This window comes from Macaca mulatta, chromosome 16, assembly GCF_049350105.2.
Source record: "Macaca mulatta isolate MMU2019108-1 chromosome 16, T2T-MMU8v2.0, whole genome shotgun sequence".
NCBI lineage: Eukaryota > Metazoa > Chordata > Mammalia > Primates > Cercopithecidae > Macaca > Macaca mulatta.
The window spans coordinates 48,226,530-48,249,522 of record NC_133421.1 but is presented as its reverse complement, the minus strand read 5'-3'; the positions used below and the strand labels follow the sequence as shown (position 1 = coordinate 48,249,522).

The window sequence follows — 22,993 nt, the reverse complement described above, 5'->3', positions numbered from 1 at the left end:
GGGCAAGCTTCATCTAAACATAGAAAAGGTACAGTACAAATACAGTATAAAAGATTAAGAAATGGTACACCTGTATAGGGCACTTACTGTGAATGGAACTTTCAGGACTGGAAGTTGCTCTGGTAAGTCAGTGAGTGAGTGGTGAGTGAATGTGAAGGCCTGAGACATCACTGTACACTACTGTAGACGTTATAAACAGTGTATACTTAGTCTACTCTAAATTAATGTTAAAAAAATAAAGTAATTGGACTACAGTGTCACTAGGTAATAGGAACTTTTCAGCTCTATTATAATCTTATGGGGCCACCTTTGTGTCTGCAGTTGGTTGTTGACTGAAACTTTACGTGGCATGTGATTGCAATGGCTTGGATTCTGAAGTTTTCTCTCCAAGGGCGTGCAACCATTTTGGTATAAAAGCTGATAAGATGAAGTGAAAGAATTGTAAGTCAGATGGAGTGATATATGCCTGTAGTCCCATCGTAGCTACCCAGGAATCTGAGGCAGGAAGATGGTTTGAGTCCAGAAGTTGGAGGTTGTAGTGTGCTAGCTGTGGTTGTGCCTGTGAATACTGCACTCCAGCCTGGGCAGCAAAATCATCTCTTAAAAGAAAATTCTAGAACTCTATACAGAGTGAAAGGAAATAGAGACGGGGCTGGATTCTTATTCTAAAGAATGAAGTTTATGGCCAGGCGTGGTAGCTCATACCTGTAATCCCAACAGTTTGGAAGGCCAAGCCGGGAGGGTCTCTTGAGTCCAGGACTTCAAGACTGGCCAGGGCAATGTAGTGAGACTCCATCTCTAAAAAAAAAGAATGAAGTTTATGATCTTTTTATTTTAACTACTGAAGGTCTATTTTGTGTTTTTTCCAAATACAAAGTCTGCCATAGAGTTAAGCTTTGTCTGGGTGAAGTGTTTCAGTAGTATGTTCTATGTATAGGTTTCACTGTCTTAATGATTTTTTTTTTTTTTTTTTTGAAACAGTCTTGCTCTGTTGCCTGGGCTGGAGTGCATAGGCACAGTCTCAGCTCACTGCAACCTCTGCCTCCTGGGGTCAAGTGATTCTCCTGCCTCAGCCTACCAAGTAGCTGGGATTATAGGTGCCTGCCATCACGCCCAGCTAATTTTTGAATTTTTAGTAGAGATGGGGTTTTATTACCTTGTTGGCCAGGCTGGTCTTGAACTCCTGAACTCGGGTGATCTTGGCCTCCCAAAGTGCTGGCATTACAGGAGTGAGCCACTGCACCCGGCCTCCTTAATGATTTTTTTAAAAATTAAAGTATTATGCTGAAAAGAAAAAAAAATAAAAATAAATACTATGCTGAAAACCATACTAATTAGGTTTTGATTTAGGATCAGACTTAATTTTTTATTTTTCTCTGTACATTTCAGTTGTATAGCTATATACAGCCTGAACCAACATTCAGTTTTCTGAGAATTTAAAAAAATTCACTGATGGCCAGGCATGGTGGCTCATGTCTGTAATCTCAGCACTTTGGGGGCCATGGTGGGAGGATTTTGCTTGACTCCAGGAGTTTGGCAACATAGTGAGATCCCATCTCTAAAAAAAAGAAAAAATTAGCCATGTGTAGTGTTGCATGCCTATAGTCGCAGCTACTCAGGAGGCTGAGGCAGGAAGATTGCTTGAGCCCAGGAGGCTGAGGTTGCAGTGAACTGTCATTGCACCAGCATACTCCAAACTGGGTGACAGGACGAGACCTTGTTTCAAAAAAAAAAAATTAAATTTGGCTACTAAAATTATAAAAGTGTCAGAATAAATTATTGGGTCAATATTTTGCAATGGGAAATGACCAGAATGTCTTCTTTAAAGAAATTGTTTTTCTTTCTTTTTTAAGACACAAGGCCTCCCTCTGTGTCCCAGGCTGTAGTGCAATGGCATAATCATAGCTCACTGCAGCCTTTGAACTCCTGGCCCCAAGTGATCCTCCTGCCTCATCCTCCGTGCATGCTACCACACCTGGTTAATTAAAAAAAAAAATTTCTCCTTCCTGTAGGAGATAACAACAACAAAAAACACCTTAATTTTTTTTTTTTGGTAGAGACTGACTGTATCTCACTTTGTTGCCCAAGCTGGTCTTGAACCTTAGCCTCAGGCAGTCTTCCCACCTCAGCCCCGCAAAGTGCTGGCATTACAGGTGTGAGTAACTGTGCCCAGCCTAAAAAATTATTTTTAAGGTAATGTACAAATTATGAAAATGTCAAACACTATAAAAATAAGTGGCCAGGAGCAGTGGCTCATGCCTGTAATCCCAGTACTTTGGGAGACCAAGGCAGGAGGAGGATTGCTTGAGCCCAAGAGTTCGAGACCAGCCTTGGCAACATAGGGAGACACTGTCTTTACCAGAAAAAAAAAAAAAAAAATTATTCAGGCAGGGTGGTACATGCCTGTGGTCCCAGTTGCTTGGGAGGCTGAGGTGGAAGGATCATTTGAAGCTTGGGAAGTCGAGGCCACTCAATGAGCTGTGATTGTGCCACTGCACACTAGCCTGGGCAACACAGCGAGAACTTCTCTCAAAGGAAAAAAAGTAATGTAAAAATAATTTTAAAATCTATCTTTACCTCTTGTCTTATCTTGCCAACACTGTAATGCCATCTTGGCATGAAGAAGGCATTTCTAAGAATGAAACCAAAACCCAGAAGGAAAAAAAAGAAATTGTTGTGTTGGAATGCATTAGAAAGTAGAGCCAGGAGCAGTGGCTCACTCCTGTAATCTGAGAACTTTAGGAGGCCAAGGTGGGAGGATGGCTTGAGCCTAAGAGTTTTAGATCTGCCTGGGCAACATAGGGAGACCCCGTCTCTACAAAAAAATTAAAAATTATTCAGGCGTGGTGGCACATGCCTGTGGTCCCAGCTGCTCAGGCGGATCGCTTGGGCCTGGGAGGTTCGAGGCTGCAGTGAGTGATTATCATGACACTGCACTCTCAGCTTCCGGAATGAGACACTGTCTCTCACACACACACACACAAAAAGGTTGGGCATGGTAGCTCATGTCTGTAATCCCAGCACTTTGAGAGGCCGAGACAGGCAGATTGCTTAAGCCTAGGAATTCAAGACTAGCCTGGGTAACATGGCAAAATGGTGTCTCTACCAAAAACAATAAAAAATTAGCCAGGCATGGCGACATACACCTGTAGTGCCAGTTACTTGGGAGAATTGCTTGAGCCTAGGATGCGGAGGTTGCGGTGAGCCAAGATCATGCTACTGCACTGCAGACAGATTGAGACTGTCTCAAAAAAAAAAAAAAAAAAATTGTAAGCACACTTTAAAAAAACACTATGCAAATGACAGCATTTGACAGATGAAGGGCATGTTTTCTAATACAGAAAGATCTAATACTAATCAGTTTGAAAAAGGCAACTAAGGCAACTAATTCATGTCCCAAAAACCAGCTTACAGAAGAGGAAATATGAATGGCCAGTGAACATTAAAGGATACTCAACTGAAATACAAATTCAAATGCAAGATGAAGCCAGATGCAAGGTAATCATGATGATGGTGAAAGAAAATCTGGAGGAATTAAACTTAATTGTTACCTAGCTATAACAATTAAGGTAATATGGTATTGCAAATAGACCAGTGGACCAAAATGAACAGTCCAGAAACAGACTGGCACATATACTATAACCCATATTATGATAAAAGTGACATGGCACTATGATAGGAAAAGGAAAGTCAAATCAATGGTATTGGTTAATTAATTTCTGTATCAGGGAAGAAAGTATCTTGACTTTACCTCACACCACACACAAAAGTCATTTACAGATAAATTGCTGATCTAAATGTGAAAAAAGTGTTTTAGAAAAAAAGTTTCATGTCAGCAAAGATTAATTTGGATCTCAAAGTGGTTAAATATAAAGGAAGTGTGATAAATTGGTGCTATATTAAGAGCAAGAACACCTCATCAAAAGATATCATTAAGCAAGTGAAGAGTCAAGCCACAGGGTGGGAGAAGATATTTGCAGTACCTGTATCTGACAAAGGACTCCTTGTACACTAAAGAACTATACATTAATAGCAGAGAAAAGGCTGGGCGCAGTGGTTCATGCCTGTAATCCCAGCACTTTGAGAGGCTGAGGCAGGTGGATCACCTGAGGTCAGGAGTTCGAGACCAGCCTGGCCAACATCATGAAACCCCATCTCCACTAAAAATAAAAAAATTAGCCAGGCATAGTGACAGGCACTTGTAATCCCAGCTACTTGGGAGTCTGAGGCAGGAGAATTGCTTGAACCCGGGAGATGGAGGTTGCAGCGAGCTGAGATCGTGCCATTGCACTCCAGGCTGGGCGACACAGCAAGACTGTGTTGCAAAAAAAAAAAAAAAAAAAAAAAAAAACTCAGAGAAAAATACTCAGTTTTTTGTTTGTTTGTTTGAAGAGAATTTGAATAGCATCCCAAAAGAAAATACTCAAAAGGCCAAACATTTAGAAAGCAACTCAACCTCATTTTGTCTTCAGAGAAGTACTGTTTTACTGTACACCCATCACAGTGACTCAGTGAAAATGTTAGGAAGGATATGGAGAAATAAAAAACTCTCATACGTTGTTAATGGGAATGTAAGTTGATATGCCATTTTGGAAAAGTAGCATTATGTACTAAAACTGAACATAAACATGCACTGTAACCCAGTAGTGCTACTTCAAGATATATGCACTTATGGATGTTCATAGCACTGCTATTCATAATAGCCCAAAGGTGGAAACTGTCAAATACCCATCAATAGAAGAATATTAATAAAGAGTGGGATAATCATATAGTTGAATATTACACAATGAAAATGAACAACAACTACTTTAAATAATAATATGAATGAATCTTGCAGATGATACTAAGTGAAATAAACCAGTCACAGGAATGTGTACCAGAGGTTCCTAAACTTTTTCCCTTTATGGTTCATGGCAACCCCAGGCCAAAAGAAATACCTGACAGTTCTGTTTATTAAGTAGTTAGATCCAAATAACTTCATATTATTTATGTCCTAACAACTTAAGATCTGTTTTTTAAAATGCACAAAAATTGAAGAAAAAAACTTTCATTCTTAGACAACCGCCTTAACTAATGGGATGTTTGTGTGTTGGGCACTGTACAGCATCTCAAACCTTGGAATCAGATTGGATACCACCACTCTCATCTTTTTTTTTTTTTTTTTTTTTGAGATGGAGTCTCACTTTTTCGCTGAGCCTGGAGTACAGTGGCATGATCTCTGCTCACTTGCGCCTTTGCCTTCTGAGTTCAAGCAGTTCTGCCTCAGCCTCCCCAGTAGCTTGGATTACAGGTGCGTGCCACCACACCTAGCTAATTTTTTATATTTTTGGTAGGAACAGGTTTCACTATGTTGGCCAGACTGGTCTCAAACTCCTGACCTCAAGTGATCCGCCTGCCTTGGCTTCCCAAAGTGCTGGGATTACAGGCGTGAGCCACCGCGCCCAGCTTCATCTGATGTTCCATATTGACTTTTTCATATTACTCTTTTTATCACAGCAACCACTGAAAACACAGCTTCATAAAGATGTCATTGAAAGCAATGTAGTGTAGCAATCTAGTATTTGGGATAGTGCAATGCAGATGTTGAATGTTGTTTCTCTCAAATTAAGAATATCTTGCAGTGCGTCAGGGTACCTTGTTGCAGTTTGGAAACTGGGTGTATAATACATGATCCCATTTATATGAAGTTCAAAACAGGCAAAATTTAGTTGTTGGAAGTAGACACTATCCTTGGACAGTAGTGATGATACAGGGACAGATATGAGGGGAGGCTTCTGAGATTCTGGTTATACTTTTTTATTATCTGGATGCTGGTTACAAGTGAAAATTTATCCAGCTTCACATGTAAAATATGAGTTGTGCACTATTCTGTATGCATGTTGTACTTTGATTTAAAATTTTAAAAATAGGCTGGGTGTGGTGGCTCATGCCCATAATCCCAGCACTTTGGGAGGCTGAGGTGGGTGGATTACTTGAGGTCAGGAATTTGACACCAGCCTGGACAGCATGGTGAAACCCCGTCTCTACTAAAAATACAAAACTTAGCTGGGCGTGGTGACGGGTGCCTGTAATCCCAGCTACTCGGGAGGCTAAGGCAGAAGAATCACTTGAACCTGGGAGGTGGCGGTTGCAATGAGCTGGGATTGCACGGCTGCACCCCAGCCTGGGCTACAGAGTGAGACCCTGTCTCAAAAGAGAAAAAAAAAGAAGTTTTAAAGTAACATCAGCCTTCACCTATCAGATTGTCATGCTTTAAAAATTCAAATCACTCATACCCTTTAACCAACAATACCATTTAAAGAATTTTTCCTCCAGGAATACTTGTTGAATGTGTGGAAAATCCTATTAAAGGATATTCAGTGTTTGTTCATAAATAGCATTGTTTATGATGGCAAAAATTGAAAACAACTTTATACTAATCAGGAATGGAATATCACAGTGCATTTATAAATAATGAGTATTCTATATATACTAGAGATGCCAGAACATAGAGCAAGTAGGGAGAATAAAAAGTTTGTTACAAAGTAGCGTGAATAGAATCATCTTATGTGTGTGTTTTGTTTCTGTTTTTTTGGTAGAAGTGGGGTCTGGCTCTGTTGCCCAGGCTGGTCTTGAATTCCCAGCGTTAGGCGGTCTTCCTGCTGTGGCTTCCTAAAGTGCTGGCATTATAGGTATGAGCCACTTTGCCTAGCCACCATTGTGGGTTTTTTGTTTGTTTGTTTTAAGATAGGGTCTTGTTCTGTTATCCAGGCTGGAATGCAGTGGTGCAGTCACCACTCAATACAACCTCTACCTCCTAGGCTCAAGTGGTCCTCCCTAGTAGCTGGGACTTACAGGTGTTTACTGCATGCTCAGCTAATTTTTGTATTTTTTGTAGAGATGAGGTTTTGCCACGTTGTTCAGGCTGGTGTTGAACTCCTGGGTTCAAGTGATCTTCCTGCCACAGCCTTCCAAAGTGTTGGAATTATAGGCGTGAGCCACCATGCCTGTGTTTTGTTTTTTTTGTTTTTTTTTTAAAATATGGGGAAAACATGTATATTTATGCATTTGCATTGAAAGAAGAATATAGGGGAACACAACAAAAGTTTAATGGTGTTTACTCAAGGGGTAGGATCGCAGTTGCTTTTTACTTTGTACATATATGCTCTATTTTTTTTTTTTTTTTTTGAGACGGAATTTCACTCTTTTTGCCCAAACTGGAGTGCAGTGGCATCTGCAACTTCCGTTTCCCAGGTTCAAGTGATTCTTCTGCCTCAGCCTCCTGAGTAGCTGGGATTACAGGTGCCCGCCACCATGCCCAGCTAATTTTTTGTATTTTTAGTAGAAACGGGGTTTCACCATGTTAGGCTGGTCTCAAACTCCTGACCTCAGGTGATCCACCTGCCTTGGCCTCCCAAAGTGCTGGGATTACGGGTGTGAGCCACCGCGCCCAGCCTCAAAATAAAAATGTGGAAAACAACGTTTCTTTTGGTGCATCTATCTTGATACCATATTTCTCCGTGAGAAGCTTCAGCTGTTCCTCCTCCTTCGTGTCCATCTTCTGAACTGCCCTGTTGGCATTGTAGTACAAAACCGCAAGTTATCTGTCACAAAAATTGAATCTTGGTAGGTGATCACAAGCATTCTCGGCAACAAAGATGTATTCATAGACCACATAAGCTGTTCCTCTAGTTTCAGGTGTGTTCCCTACTCTGATTTGATGAATAGGTCCATATTTCCCAAATATACATTGATTCAACTGTGATTTTGTGTGGTAAATTTCTTACGTACAATATCCGATTTACTTCAGGTGGAAGTCGAATGCTTACCCTCTTGGCCGCTTGCATTGCTGTCTTGGCAGACTGATGAGGTTACTGTAGCAAATACTGAAATTCTTCTGGATAGCTTCCAAGCTCACTGGGCTTCAGGTGCTGCATAGTGTCAGGGGCAGGATATCAACACCCAAGCACTGCTGGAAGCTGTTACAGCACCCTCAGAATAGCACTGTCTTATGCCAAGACACATCCGTGTAGCGTTCCATTTCGAATCGACTCCCTGGGCTTTTAAGTGAAGACTTTCAGACTTATTTCTGACACTGTATACTACATATTCAGCATTTCATTCTTTTTTTTCTTTTCTTTTCTTTTTTTTTTTTTTTTTTTTTTAAGATGACATCTCACTCTGTTGCCCAGGCTGGAGTGTAATGGTGCAGTCTTGGCTCACTGCAACCTCCACCTCCTGGGTTCAGACTATTCTCCTGCCTCAGCCTACTGAGTAGCTGGGACTACAGGCGCGTGCCATCACACCTGACTATTTTTTGTATTTTTAGTAGAGACGGGAATTTCACTATGTTGGCCAGGCTAGTCTCGAACTCCTGACTTCATGATCTGCCCGCCTCAGCCTCCCAAAGTGCTGGGATTACAGGCGTGAGCCACCGCACCCGGCCCTATTCAACATTCTTGAGGTGCTAACCTGTACAGTTAAAATTAGTAAAAAGCCAGCAAAGTCAACTGAAAAAGTATAACAGTAAGATAATTCGGTAAAGGGGTTGATTACATGTTTATAATTAAAAATTCAGTTTTTCTATGTGCAATATAGGAAGGATTATATCTGACTCAAAATAATAAAACACCTCTTTGGGAGGCCGAGGCGGGCAGATCACGAGGTCGGGACATCAGGACCATCCTGGCTAACATGGTGAAACCCCGTCTCTACTAAAAATACAAAAAATTAGCTGGGCGTGGTGGTGGACGCCTGTAGTCCTAGCTACTTGGGAGGCTGAGGCAGGAGAATGGCTTGAACCCGGGAGGCCGGGCTTGCAGTGAGCCGATATTGGGCCACTGCATTCCAGCCTGGGCGGCAGAGTGAGACTCCATCTCAAAATAATAATAATAATAATAATAATAATAATAAAACACCTCAAGGAGTAAAAAGACACCCAGAAGTCTTCAATAAATGTAGAAGAGACAATATTTTGTTCCTAGATTGGAAGATTTGGGGTTTTAAAGATGTAACTTTTCCCAGAATCTGTATATTCAGTGTGAACTTAATCAGAATCCCCAGAACAGTTCTTAGAACCAAGTTAAAAAAGTTAAAAATGTGTAGTGAGAAAAAATATATCTGTTATATAATAGAGGATTAAAGTTTATTAAGCATGTTCAAAACTCTTGCAAATCAATAAGAAAAGGAGGACTGAAAAGAAGTGTGCCATTATGTTGACAGTGATTTTCCTCTGTAGATGGTAACATTGAGCAATTCTTTATGAAATTCCCTACATTTTCTAATGTTTTTAAAAACTAATGTTTTTAAATACTGAAATCAGAGGAAACAAATGTTTTACAGTTCCTTATCTAGAATACAGAATGAGTTTTCTTATAGAGACAGAAAGTGTTTTTTTTTTTTTTTTGAGATGGAGTCTTAATCTGTCACCAGGCTGGAATGCAGTGACGCGATCTTGGCTCACCACAACCTCTGACTCCCTAGTTCAAGCATTTCTCCTGCCTCAGCCTCCCTTGTAGCTGGGATTACAGGCATGCACCACCACTCCCAGCTAATTTTTGTATTTTTAGCAGAGATGGGGTTTCACCATGTTTTCCAGATAGTCTTGATCTCCTGACGTCGTGATCAGCCCACTTTAGCCTCCCAAAGTGCTGGGATTACAGGTGTGAGTCACTGTGCCCAGCAGAAAGTGTTTTCTTATAGCCATACTGCCCTCTCCTTCTGCCTCATGGAAACACTTTTGATTTTCACCACATATTGGTAGTGAAGCTTCAAGAAGAGAAGCTGAGAAACTTATCCCAAATATAGAGATTGTTGGTATATATTGTGTTATGTATGACTGGTTATCTATCGCCGGCTAGGCTTTACATCTAACTAGATTTTTGTTTTGAATTTCCATTTGTGCTATGGTAACATCTCCTACCACTAACACAGTCATACTATTTTGAAAATTATGCCATTGACTTAGAAAGTGAGCTATAGAGTTGGAGCATCTCGGTAAATACACATAAGTTCGTTATTTTAACCATTGGGGGAAAAAACTCCTGATTTCTTGTTTCATGGATGATTGACCTAGTGACATCATCATCATAAACGGACAGTATATTTAAGTTTTAGTAAAGGGTTGCCCTTTTATTTGAATATTCTCTGAAATAACACTTTAAAGAAGCAACAACAGATAAAAGACCTTAATTGTAAGGTATAAAGTACAAAGAAAAGGAATATCAATATTCTAATATAATTTTTTTCAGAGTACATTTCAGATGAATTTTTTTCCCCACAGAAACAGAATCTCACTTTGTTGCCCAGACTCTGGTGTAGTGGAGCAGTTATGGCTCACTGCAACCTCAACCTCCCAGGCTGAGGCAGTCCTCCTGCCTCAGCCTCCCAAGTACCTGGGGCACACGCCGTCACACTTGGCTAATTTTAAAAATTTTTTGTGGCAATGGGGGTCTCCCTACGTTGTCCAGGCTGTCCTCAAACTGCTGGTCTCAAGCAATCCTCCCACCTTGGCCTCCAAGAGTGCTGGGATTACAGGTGTGAGTCACCACGCCCAACCGCAGATGAGTTTTTTACTTTTTAAAATTATTTGTTTTTGAGACAGGATTTTGCTGTGTTGTCCAGGCTGGAGTGCAGTGGTACAGTCATGACTCACTGCCGCCTCGACCTTCAGGGCTCAAGTGATCCTTCCATCTCAGCCACCCAATTAGTTGGGACTACAGGTATGTACTACCATGTCTGGCTAATTTTTTATTTTTTGTGGAGACAGGGGTCTCGCTACATTGCCCAGGCTGATCTCAAACTCCTGGTCTCAAGCAATCCTCTCGTCTCTGCATGCCAAATTGCTGGGATTACAGGTGTGAGCCACCATGCCAGCCTTCAGATGAGTTTTGAGATCAGAGGATAGTAATAAATGAATCATGTAAGTGACAATAACTCATGTTTGTTAAATGAAACATAGTCTTTTATGTTAGAGGTAAAGGATACATTTGTAAGACTTTCTTTTTTAAAAAAATTAAATACGTACAAAAATAGAATAGAATAATGGATTCCTGTCTGTCACCTAGCTTTAACAGTTACCAATTCTTGGCCAGTCTTGTTACTGAATCTGTTCTCCCATTCACTTTCCCCTTTCATGTGGCATTTGGAAGCAAATCTAGACATCAGATGATTTCTTTGTTTTTGTTGTTTTTTGAGACAGAGTTTCACTGTTGTTGCCCAGGCTGGAGTGCAGTGGTGCAATCTCGGCTCACTACAACCTCCGCCTCCCAGGTTCAAGCAGTTCTCCTGCCTCAGCCTCCTGATAGCAGGGACTACAGGCACGCACCACCACGCCTGGCCAATTTTTGTATTTTTAGTAGAGATGGGTTTTACCATGCTGGCCGGGTTCGTCTCGAACTCCTGACCTTATGATCCACCCGCCTCGGCCTCCCAAAAGTGCTGGGATTACAGGCGTGAGCCACCGCGCCCGGCCTAATTTTTGTATTTTTACTAGAGATGGGGTTTCACTATGTTGGCCAGGATAGTCTCAATCTCTTGACCTCGTGATCCACCCACCTTGGCCTCCCAAAGTGCTGGGATTACAGTCGTGAGCCACCGCACCTGGCCCAAAATATTTTTTTTTAAAAAGAAAATATTGAATGTATATCTTGTACTAGGCACTGTGCTAGGTATTGAGAATATAGTGGTAACTATGGTCACCTCATAGAATGTAGAGTGTGATGGAATAATATATTTAACAAATGACTGTTTAAGTGAATGCATGCATGTCTTGGTGTTACCATGGAGGTAAAAAAAACAGTGTGTCATGAGAAAGTTTAACAGGACACAATTTAGATTGCCGAGTCAGGGGAAGATCTCTGAGGAAGTGACATAGTAGTTGAGAGGATTTGGATGAATTATAAACTAACTAGGCAAAGAATCATGTTACCAGTGCTTCATGTAGAGGTAGTAGCATATGTGTGCAAAAATTATGAGCCAAAAGAAACCTAAGGTGGCAGGAATGTAGGAGACAGGGAGAAACAACAATGAGGTCAGAAATATAGGCAGGCATCAAGGCCGGAGGCAGTGGCTCGTGCCTGTTTCCCAGCACTGTGGGAGGCCTCGGTGGGAGTATCACTTGAGCCCGAGTTCATAGACCAGGCTAGGCAACATAGTGTGACCCAGTCTCTACAAAAAATAGGAAAATTAGCCAGGCATGGTTGTGCATGCCTGTAGTACCAGCTACTATCTGGGGCTGAGGTGGGCGGATTGCTTGAGCCCAGGAAGGAGATTGAGGCTCTAGTGAGCCATGATCATGCCACTGCCCTCCAGCTTGTGAGACAGAGGCCAGACTGTCTCCCAGGGAGAAAAAAAGAAAAAGTAAAAAAGGCCAGGCATGGTGGCTCACACCTGTTATCCCAGCACTTTGGGAGGCCGAGACAGGTGGATCACCTAGGTCAGGAGTTCGAGACCAGCCTGGCCAATATGGTGAAACCCCATTTCTACTAAAAATACAGAAATTAGCTGGGCGTGGTGGTGGGTGCCTGTAATCCCAGCCACTCGAGAGACTGAGGCGTGAGAATTGCTTGAACCTGGGAGGCAGAGGTAGTGAGCCGAGATGGCACCACTGCACTCCAGCCTGGGTGACAAGAGCGAAACTCCATCTCGAAAAAAAAAAAAGCAGGGGTCACGTGGCTTTTAGGAGCTCAGAGGTAACATTACAGATTTTGGATTTTGTTCTACAGTGAGGGTGCCATTTAAATAAAGGTTTTAAACAAGAGAATGGCATGATACGAGTTTTTCTTTTTCTTTCTTTTTTTTTTTACGATTCTGGCTACTGTGTGGACAGTGATTTTGAGGGAGACAAGTGGTAGTGGAGAGACTAATTCTATCAAACTTTTACAGTAATCTAGGTGAAATATTTGAGATATAAATCCTATACATATATATAAGCATTGTATTATTTCAGGTTCTTATATGATGCATATATAATGTAGATATACAATTCAGAAGCGAAGGTGGAATTTTATTACACTTTTCAGGAACTTGTTCACTTCATTTAGCATGGTCATTTTTCCTTGATAACAACCCCTTTTCATTTCTGAAGTTTTTGGCTATTTAAAGAGTCTCTGAGAGAGTTCCAAACATGAATGAGATGCACAGGTTTCATTGGTATATGTGAGTGTGTGCATGCAATTATGTGCCTTCAGGTTTTCTTAGACCATAGGTGTTTTTTGGTTGGTTGGTTGGTTTTGAGACAGAGTCTTGGTGTCACCCAGGCTAGAGTGCAGTGCACAATATCAGCTCATTGCAACCTCTGCCTCCTGACTTCGAGCAATTATTGTGCCTTAATTTCCCAGGTAGCTGGGACACGCAGCCATGCCGGGCCAGTTTTTATTTTTTTGATACAGTCAAGGTTTCACCATGTTGGCCAGGCTGATCTTGAATTTTACCCGTGATGTAGTGCTTAGCAAGGCAATGTTAGCAGGTAGCTTTTAATAAGGCTCTGATATAATTTATTCCATTTAAAATTTTGATAAATCTGGAATTCATTTTTGTTACATTTTATTAGGTAGGCATCTTTGTTTACCCATTTTTATGAACTCTTTATTAAGCAATTTTTTTCTTTCCTCAGTGGTCTTAAAATGCTTTTGTCATACGTTAATTTTTATATACACTAAGGTCTGTTTCTGAACATTGCATTTTGTTCTGTTGGTTGGTCTGTCTTCATACCTGTATAATATTGTTTTAATTGTATTTTTATTGTCTGTTTTTATCTCTGGTGGGAGACAATTTGCCTACTTCTAGAAAAGTAATTGATATAGCCCTTTAATAGCTTCATTATGCTATGGGTACATAATATAAACACTGTAATGAACTAAAATAAGTTTTAAAAATCTTATATGAGAATCATTACCGGAACACAAAGCATCAGTTTCCTCTTTTCTAAGCTCTGTTTCATAAGATGTATGAATCTATGAGGGGATTAACCTTTAAATCTTCTATCATTTCTATAAAAATATTTTAAATTGTCCATTTAATACTTTAAAAAATTTCCTTTTATATTATCTTCAAGAGGCAATGTAGGGTAAGTTGTTAAGAACATGGATATAGAGACAAACTGCCTGGGTCAGATTCCTGCTTTGCCCTATCCTAATTTTGTGATTTTTGAGAAGGTTATTTAACTGTGAATGCCTCAGTTTCCTTGTCTGTAAAAGGATAGAATGAATAATTTATGAAAAGCACTGAGAACAGTGCCTGACACATAAAAGATCTCTGTATGATTAGAAGCTATTTTTATTCTGGATTGGTATCCAAAAACCCCTTTAATTCATAAAAATGTATTAATTTCAGGCCTGGCACAGTGGCAGACACCTGTAATCTCAGCACATTCGGAGGCCGAGGCAGGTGGATCACCTGCCTGGCCAACATGGTGAAACCCCGTCTCTACTAAAAATACAAAAATTAGCTGGGTGTGGTGGCGGGCACCTGTAATCCCAGCTACTCCAGAGGCTGAAGCAAGGGAATCACTTGAACCTGGGAGATGGAGGTTGCAGTGAGTCAAGTTCATGCCACTGTACTCTAGCCTGGGCAACAAGAGCGAAACTCCGTCTCAAAAAAAAATTACTTTGCATTTTTTAGATAAACTTGGTAAGGATGAGTTGAAACAAATTACCCTTGCCCCACAATTTAAATGTGATCCTATTTTATTAACTAGAGAAACTCATACCTGTAATCCCAGCACTTTGGAAGGCCGAGGTGGGCAGATCACGAGGTCAAGAGATCGAGACCATCCTGGCTAACAATGGGGAAACCCTGTCTGCACTAAAAATACAAAAATTACCTGGGCGTGGTGACGCGTGCCTGTAGTCCAGGCTATTCAGGGGTCTGAGGCAGGAGAATCACTTGAACCTGGGAGGCGGAGGTTGCAGTGAGCTGAGATCATGCCACTGCACTCCAGCCTGGGGACAGAGTGAGAGACTCTGTTCCCCCGCCCCCCAAAAAAAAAAGAAAAAGAAAATTTAAACAGCCAAATATAGAATCTCATTTAGTAGGATACACCAGTTTTTAGTCATTAAAGGAATACAATGAATTGTAAAATAACATAAATTTTGTTTTTAGGCAAAGTAGTTGTATAACTTGTTTTTGTTTATTCTTTTTTTGTTTTTTTGAGACAGAGTTTTGCTCTGTCACCCAGACTGGTATGCAGTGGCATGATCTTGACTCACTGCAACCTCTGTCTCCTGAGTTCAAGCGATTCTCTGCCCCAGCCTCCTGAGTAGCTGGGATTACAGGTGCCTGCCACCACGGGCCTGTTTAATTTTTGTATTTTTATTAGAGACAGGGTTTCTCCATGTTGGCCAGGCTGGTCTTGAACTGTTGACTTCAGGTGATCCACCCGCCTTGGCCTCCCAAAGTGTTGGGATTACAGGTGTGAGCCACCATGCCCAGCCTATTTATTCTATTTTTTAAAAGAAATTCTAAGCCTTAAGTTTGATAATGATGAGTCAGTCATTTTGGTAAGAAGCGAAGATTTTTATCTTAGTGTTTTTGGAGTGTGTGTTTATATTTATTGTGATAATTCTTCTGTCACAAATCAGAAATTTATCCCCTTGTTAAGCCCATGTTACGAGAATGTGGTCATAAGTTCTCAGCTTTATTTTCCCTGAGTTATTCTGTTTTGGTTGTCAAGTAAATAAGACAGCAATTAATAGTAGTGAATTTTACAGGATGCATTCCCAGAAACTCTTACTTTTCTGTAGCAGAAAACAAAGTCCTCTATACGAATAGCAAATATAGGCTGAACGCAGTGGCTTACACCTGTAACCCCAGCACTCAGAGAGGCTGAGGCAGGAGGATCACTTGAGCCCAGGAGTTCGAGACTGCAGTGCTGCATTGAGCTATAATTGTGCCACTATACTGCAGCCTGGGTGACAGAGTAAGACCATAAATAAATAAATAAATGAATAACAAATCTTTCCTGATGAAGGTTTTAACGTTAACATAAATGTCTAACTATTACGTGAAGATAACATTGCTGCCTTTCCTTCCTGAGCATGTGGTGGTCCCTGTCCCCTCTCCCCTGTAGCAGTTATACATTTTTTGAAGTAGTCATTATGGATTTGGATTAATATATTTACCTAATTTGACCTGACCTCCATTGTGACTAGTGATTTATGCCCAAGAGTGTGCTCAGGTTTTTTTATGTTTTCTGTGCACCAAGTAAACTGGCCCATTTTGAGAGTGACCTTGTCCTCTTTATGAAACCCATGTTCTCATCAACTGAGCTGTTAAGTGTCTGTAATATAAAGTCAAATAAATCCTGCTTTCTAGGGCACTGTATTATTTATATAGCACATGTAAATTCAGAAGCATTTGGTCTTGAGATCAGGAGTTCAAGACCAGCCTGGCCAGCATGGTGAAACCCCATCTCTGCTAAAAATACAAAAAAAAATTAGGCGTGGTGATGCGTGCCTGTAATCCTAGCTACTAGGGATCCTGAGTGGGAGGATTGCTTGAACCCGGGAGACAGAGGTTGCAGTGAACCGAGATTGCACCACTACACACTGTTGGTATTGTATCGCCTGGGCAACAGAGCAAGACTCCGTCTCAGAAAAAAAGCATTTGGTGACATTGAGGTGGGTTGCAGGGAGGGACAATAGTATTTGTCTTTTTGTTTATTTATTTATGTTTTTGAGGCAAGGTCTCACTCTCACCCAGGCTGTTTTGTAGAGACAGGGTGTCACTCTGTTGCCCAGGCTGGTCTCCAGCTCTTGGGCTCAAGCAGTCCCCTTGCCTCAACCTCCCGAATAACTGGGACTACAGGTGCAGTTTATATTTTATAAATTTATTTATATTTATAAATAGGATCTTATTATGTTGCCCAGGCCTGTCTCAAACTCCTGGCCTCAAGCAATACTCCCTCCTTTGCCTCCTTAGTAGCTGGAATGACAGGCTCAAACCACAGCACTCAGCCTTAAAATGTTATTTTAAGTTGTAGTTCTAAAAAGTCAGAATGTATAAACGATTATGACATGATTAGAAATCCTGCCATCCTGTATTACTATAGACATGCTTTACTATTGGTGTGTTTTTGAAATGTTATACCCAGGACTGAACTGAGATTTTTGAGGTGGCCGTATTGACCAGCTCTGTTTTTGCTATTATTTTGATAATTTTACATTGACTCTCCAGTTTTAAGTAAAAAAGTTAACAGTTTAACATTTCTTTAATGATTTTTATCTGTATTTAATAAATACATAATTATACAGCGCTTTGTAGTACTTGCCATGTTCCAGGTACTGTTCTAGGTGGTTTACAAATACCAATTTGTAACGATTATATACTACTATTAAAATATTTTTATATCAATTGCAGAAATTTGTTAGTGTTACATTTCTCTTAAGCATCTTTTCTGAAATTAATCAAGTTACATTTATCAAATATGATTAAAGTAAAAATGAGAATTAAATTGCAAAACTTTTAAGTCATAATTAATTGTTTTTTATTTCAGCTTTACCAACAGGGACGATTATGTCAACTGGGCAGTGAATTTTGTGAATTGGAAGTTTTTGCTAAAGTACTGAGAGCTTTGGATAAAAGGTAAATTCTTTTTTTTTTAATTGTAAAATATACATAACACAAAATTTACCATTTTAACCGAATTCAGTGGCATTAAGTATATTCACATTGTGGGCCAGGTGCAGTGGCTCACGCCTGTAATCCCAGCACTTTGGGAGGCTGAGTTGGGCAGATCACGAGGTCAGATCGAGACCATCCTGGCTCACATGGTGAAACCCCGTCTCTACTAAAAATACAAAAAATTAGCTGGGCGTGGTGGTGGGCGCCTGTAGTCCCAGCTACTTGGGAGGCTGAGGCAGGAGAATGGCATGAACCCAGGAGGCGGAGCTTACAGTGAGCCAAGATGGCGCCACTGCACTCCAGCCTGGGCGACTGAGCAAGACTTTGTCTCAAAAAAAAAAAAAAAAGAAAAGTATATTCACATTGTGCAACCATCAACACCATTTATTTCCAGAACTTTTTCATTACCCTAAACAAAAGCTCCTTACCCACTAAATAGTAACTCCCCATTCCCTCTTCCCCTTATCCTGTGTAGCCACCATTGTACTTTAGATGAGTTTAACTGCTCTGATATCCCATATAAGTGGAATCCTATAATGTTTATCCTTTTGTGTGTGTTATATTTCATTTAGCATCATGTTTTTAAGGTTCATCTATGTCGTAGCACAAGTTAGAATTTTATTTTTTTTTTATGGCTAGATTATATTCCATTGCGTGCATATACCACATTTTGTTTATTCATCTGTCAGTGGATATTTGGGTTCTTTCTACCTTTTGGCTAGTGTGAATAATACTGCTGTGAACATGAGTGTAGAAATACCTCTTCAAGTCCCTGCCTTCAGTTATTTTGGTTATATACCCAGAAGTTGAATTGCTGGATTATATGGTAATTCTATTTTTATTTGTTTATTTTTTAAGACACTTAGTTTCACTATGCTGTACAGGCTGCCTTCGAACTCCTGGGCTCAAGGGATCCTCTTTCTCAGCCTCCCTGCCAGCTGGGACTACAGGCGCTATGCCACTGCACCCAACTCCTATTTCCAGTTTTTTTGAGGAACTGTCATACTGTTTTCCATACTTTTTTTTTTTTTTTTTTTTGGAGACAGGGTCTTGCTCTGTTGCCTAGGTTGGAGTTCAGTGGCATGTTCGTAGCTCACTGCAAACTGAAACTCTCCTTGGCTCAAAGCCATCCTCCCACCTCAGCCTCCTGAGTAGCTGGGACTATAGGCACATGCTACCACACCCAACTAACTTTTTTTATTTTTATTTTTATTTTATTTTATTATTATTTTTTTTTGAGACGGAGTCTCGCTCTGTCACCCGAGCTGGAGTACAGTGGCCGGATCTCAGCTCACTGCAAGCTCCGCCTCCCGGGTTTATGCCATTCTCCTGCCTCAGCCTCCTAAGTAGCTGGGACTACAGGCGCCCGCCACCTCGCCCGGGTAGTTTTTTGTATTTTTTAGTAGAGACGGGGTTTCACCGTGTTAGCCAGGATGGTCTCGATCTCCTGACCTCGTGATCTGCCCGTCTCGGCCTCCCAAAGTGCTGGGATTACAGGCTTGAGCCACCGCGCCCGGCCTTTTTTTATTTTTAGTAGAGACGAGGTCTCACTATGTTGCCCAGGCTGGTCTTGAACTCCTGGACTCAAGTGATCCCCTTGCCTCAGTCTTCCAAAGTGCTGGAACATAAATTCATTTTTAAGTTACTTGTTTTTTAAAATTCCACTACACCTCTTGTTAATGCATGAATTTATGTTTATTTTTGACTAATTTCTTATATAGTTTAGAAATTATTTCATAAATATGATTGTATCAGAAAATTTAGAGTGGATAAAATAATTTTGCCTCATAAGTGTAGTACCAATATAAATCTATAACATTGTTTCATTGAGAAATTGTCTCAATAAGTTTTTCCATATACCTGGTATTATTTCACTATGAATTATATTTATTTGCAGTTGCTACCAGAACCCCTGTCTTACCTGTTTCCAGTCACTACTTCCCCTCCCCTAGGGTAACCACTAGATTAATTTTATGTGTTTTAGAACATATTACATAAAATATACAGTTTGTGCCCTTTTGTGTCTGGCTTTTTTTTTCTCCAGTATTGTTTTATGAGAATCACCTATGTTACGTGCAAATACAGTGTGTTCATTCTCGTTGCTGTATATATATGGTGCTTTATTACATCAAAATAGTATTCATTCTATTATTGATGAACATTTGGGCTGCTTCCAGTTTTTAGATATTATAACTCATGCTGCCCTGAACATTCTTGTAAATGTTTTTTGGTGAACATATGTATACATATCTATTAGATATATACCTAGAATTAGAATTTGAAAGCAATTTAAGACAACTCAAGGAGTCTTTGCCAGCATCATAGAGAATATAGTAAAAATATTGTGGCACTAATTGTACAACCCAAACAGAAGCTTGGCGACAAAAAGAAGATCATTTGTTCTGCCTCCTCCTATCACTTTTGGAAAGTTAACACTTTGACAGTTTAGCTTTTTGAGTTCAAGAAAGGGAGATTGAATTCATCTTCCTGTTGTAAGTATCATCATGTAGTAGTATTAGCTACAGATCTGGCTTTTCATTGTACTTGCTGTTTTGTGGTTTTTTTTTTTTTTTTTGGAGGCAGGGTCTCTCTTCCATCACTCAGCCTGGAGTGCAGTGGCAAGATCATGGCCCACTGTAGCCTCGACTTCCAGGGCTGAGGTAATTCTCCCACCTCGGCCTCCCAAGTAGCTGGGAATACAGGCATGTGCCACCACACCTGGCTAATTTTCTTGTATTTTTAGTAGAGACGGGGTTTCGCCATGTTGCCCATGCTGGTCTCAAACTCCTGAGCTCAAGCCGTCCACCTGCCTTGGCCTCCCAGAGTGCTGGGATTACAGGTGTAAGCCACCGTGCCTGGCCTGCTTGCTGTTCTGTTTAGTGTTCTTCCCTAAGTTTAACTGCCATTAAGTTTTCAGGGGTACATAGTAGGTGCATTTATTTATGGGTTAAGATACTTTGATACAAGCATGCGATGTGTAATAATCACATCAACATAAATGAGGTGTCCATCACCTCAAGCATTTATCCTTTGTGTTACAGACAATCCAGTTACATTCTTTCAGTTATTAAAATGTAGAACTAGGCCGGGCGCGGTGGCTCAAGCCTGTAATCCCAGCACTTTGGGAGGCCGAGATGGGCGGATCACGAGGTCAGGAGATGGAGAGACGATCCCGGCTAACACGGTGAAACCCCGTCTCTACTAAAAAATACAAAAAAATAGCCGGGCGAGGTGGCGGGCGCCTGTAGTCCCAGCTACTCGGGAGGCTGAGGCAGGAGAATGGCGTAAACCCGGGAGGCGGAGCTTGCAGTGAGCTGAGATCCGGCCACTGCACTCCAGCCTGAGTGACAGAGCAAGACTCCGTCTCAAAAAAAAGAAAAAAAAAAAAAAAAGTAGAACTAAATTATTTCTGATTATAATCCTGTTGTGTTAGCAAATAATAGGCTTTATTCATTCTTCTTTTTTTTTGGACCCATTAACCATCTTCATTTGCCCCCCTCTCCCAGTTACCCTTCCCAGCCTCTGTTAACCATCCTTCTTCTCTCTATATCCATGAATGCAATTATTTTAATTTGTAGCTCCCACAAATAAGTGACTACATGCAAAGTTGTTCTTTCCTTGGCTGGCTTATTTTACTTACCATACAGTTCCATCCATGTTGTTGCAAATGGCAGGATCTCATTCTTTTTTTATGGCTAAATAGTACACCATTGTGTATATGTATCACATTTTCCAGATGCTGTTTTAGATGCTGGGGCCATAGCAGTGAGTAGGATCTACAACGTCCCTTCCTCATGGAGTTTGTATTTTCGAGAGGGATGATAAGATAATAAACAAGTAAGTCGGCTGGGCGTGGTGGCTCACACCTGTAATCCCAGCACTTTGGGAGGCCAAGGTGGGTGGATCACCTGAGGTCAGGAGTTCCAGACCAGCCTGGCCAACCTGGTGAAACCTCATTTCTACTAAAAATATAAAAATTTAGGCCAGACACGGTGGCTCACGCCTGTAATCCCAGCACTTTGGGAGGCTGAGGTGGGTGGATCACCTGAGGTCGGGAGTTCGAGATCAGCCTGACCAACATGGAGAAACCCCGTCTCTACTAAAAATACAAAAATAGCCGGGCGTGGTGGCACATGCCTGTACTATCAGCTACTCAGGAGGCTGGGGCAGGAGAATCGCTTGAGCCCGGGAGGCAGAGGTTGCAGTGAGCCAAGATCGCGCCATTGCACTCCAGCCTGGGCAACAAGAGCAAAACTCTGTCTCAAAAAAAAAAAAAAAAAATTACCTGGGCATGGTGGCGGATGCCTGTAATCCCAGTTACTTGGGAGTCTGAGGCAGGAGAATCGCTTGAACCCAGGAGGCCGAGGTTGCAGTGAGCCGAGATCGTGCCATTGCATTCCAACCTGGGTGACAGAGTGAGACTCCGTCTCAAAATAAATAAATAAATAAACAAGTAAGTAAATAGCATGATTTCAGTGTTCAGGGGTAACTTTGAAATGTGGCCTGTGTACTAAGACTATAGAGAAACTTCTTGATTAGTTGATTAAAGTTAGTCTGTAAAAAAAAAAAAATCTAATAAATAAGAACTTCTCATTTTGGTAAAAGAAGACTAGAAAAACTTTTAAAAACATTCCTTACTCTAAAGAAAGGATAACTTTGGGGGTTTGAATCTCTCTAGGTAGTTTTAAACATGGCTGTTGTAAAGATTTAGTGGAATACCTCTTTTTCATCTCTTAGGTTATCTTTCACCAAATCCAAATCTTTTGGTAAGTGTTTTATGTATTTGTGAAACTAAAAGCATGTAATTTGACCTTTTTTTCCTTTATCCAAAGCAGTGACTCTGTTATTTACAATTTTGTTTAAAAGGTTTTTTCTATTGAAATGTAATTCACACACCATAAAAATCACCATTTTAAATTCTACCACTCAACTATTACAAGATTTTGCAACCATCACCACTGTCTAATTTTAGAAAATTTGGTCACCACAAAAAGAAATCATTAACAGTCACTCCATTTCCTCTTACCCTGGCTGACCATTTCCTCAGTTAACAGTACCTATTTCCTCAGTTTCTAGCTGACCATTAATCTACTTTCTGTCTGTATGGATTTGCCTAGTCTAGATATTTTATATAAATTGAGTCTTATACTGTATGGTCTTTTGTGACTGACACTTTCACTTAGCATAATGTTTTTAAGGTTCATTCATGTTTTGCTTGCATCAGTACTACTTTCCTTTTTAATGGCTGAATAATTTTCCATTGTACGGATAATACTACATTTTGCTTATCCATTCATCTGTTGATGAACATTTGAGTTGTTTCCACCTTTTGGCTATTATGAATAATGCTGCTGTGAATGTGGTTGGGCAATATTTTGTGTGTGTGTTTATA

The 22,993-nt window shown here is 40.6% G+C and overlaps 1 protein-coding gene, 3 long non-coding RNA genes and 1 pseudogene across 11 annotated transcripts in view; 2 read left to right on the top strand and 3 right to left on the bottom strand.

The window, feature by feature from the left end:
• Window positions 1–22,993, top strand: part of APPBP2 (amyloid beta precursor protein binding protein 2) — a 115,568-nt gene that overhangs the window by 39,522 nt on the left and 53,053 nt on the right. For 2 of the 8 annotated variants that reach the window (XM_028835735.2, NM_001261507.1), the window contains 1 exon segment: window positions 17,474–17,562. The exons of 1 other annotated variant lie outside the window; for it this stretch is intronic. Coding sequence is in view for 1 of the 7 variants with exons in the window: in NM_001261507.1 (NP_001248436.1) it covers window positions 17,474–17,562 (89 nt within the window). In the remaining 6 variants the exon portion in view is untranslated. 8 annotated transcript variants of the gene reach the window in all.
• LOC144335465 (uncharacterized) lies at window positions 1,130–3,272 on the bottom strand. The gene is made up of 2 exons (XR_013406347.1): window positions 2,494–3,272; window positions 1,130–1,880 (listed from the first exon to the last, which is right to left on the bottom strand). It is a non-coding gene; the product is annotated as an uncharacterized LOC144335465 (long non-coding RNA).
• Window positions 7,324–7,826, bottom strand: LOC106994079 (splicing factor 3B subunit 6 pseudogene; annotated as a pseudogene).
• Window positions 11,653–14,586, bottom strand: LOC144335489 (uncharacterized). Its single transcript, XR_013406371.1, has 3 exons — window positions 14,411–14,586; window positions 13,383–13,970; window positions 11,653–12,411 (listed from the first exon to the last, which is right to left on the bottom strand). It is a non-coding gene; the product is annotated as an uncharacterized LOC144335489 (long non-coding RNA).
• LOC144335458 (uncharacterized) lies at window positions 19,034–22,172 on the top strand. Its single transcript, XR_013406339.1, has 2 exons — window positions 19,034–20,261; window positions 21,634–22,172. It is a non-coding gene; the product is annotated as an uncharacterized LOC144335458 (long non-coding RNA).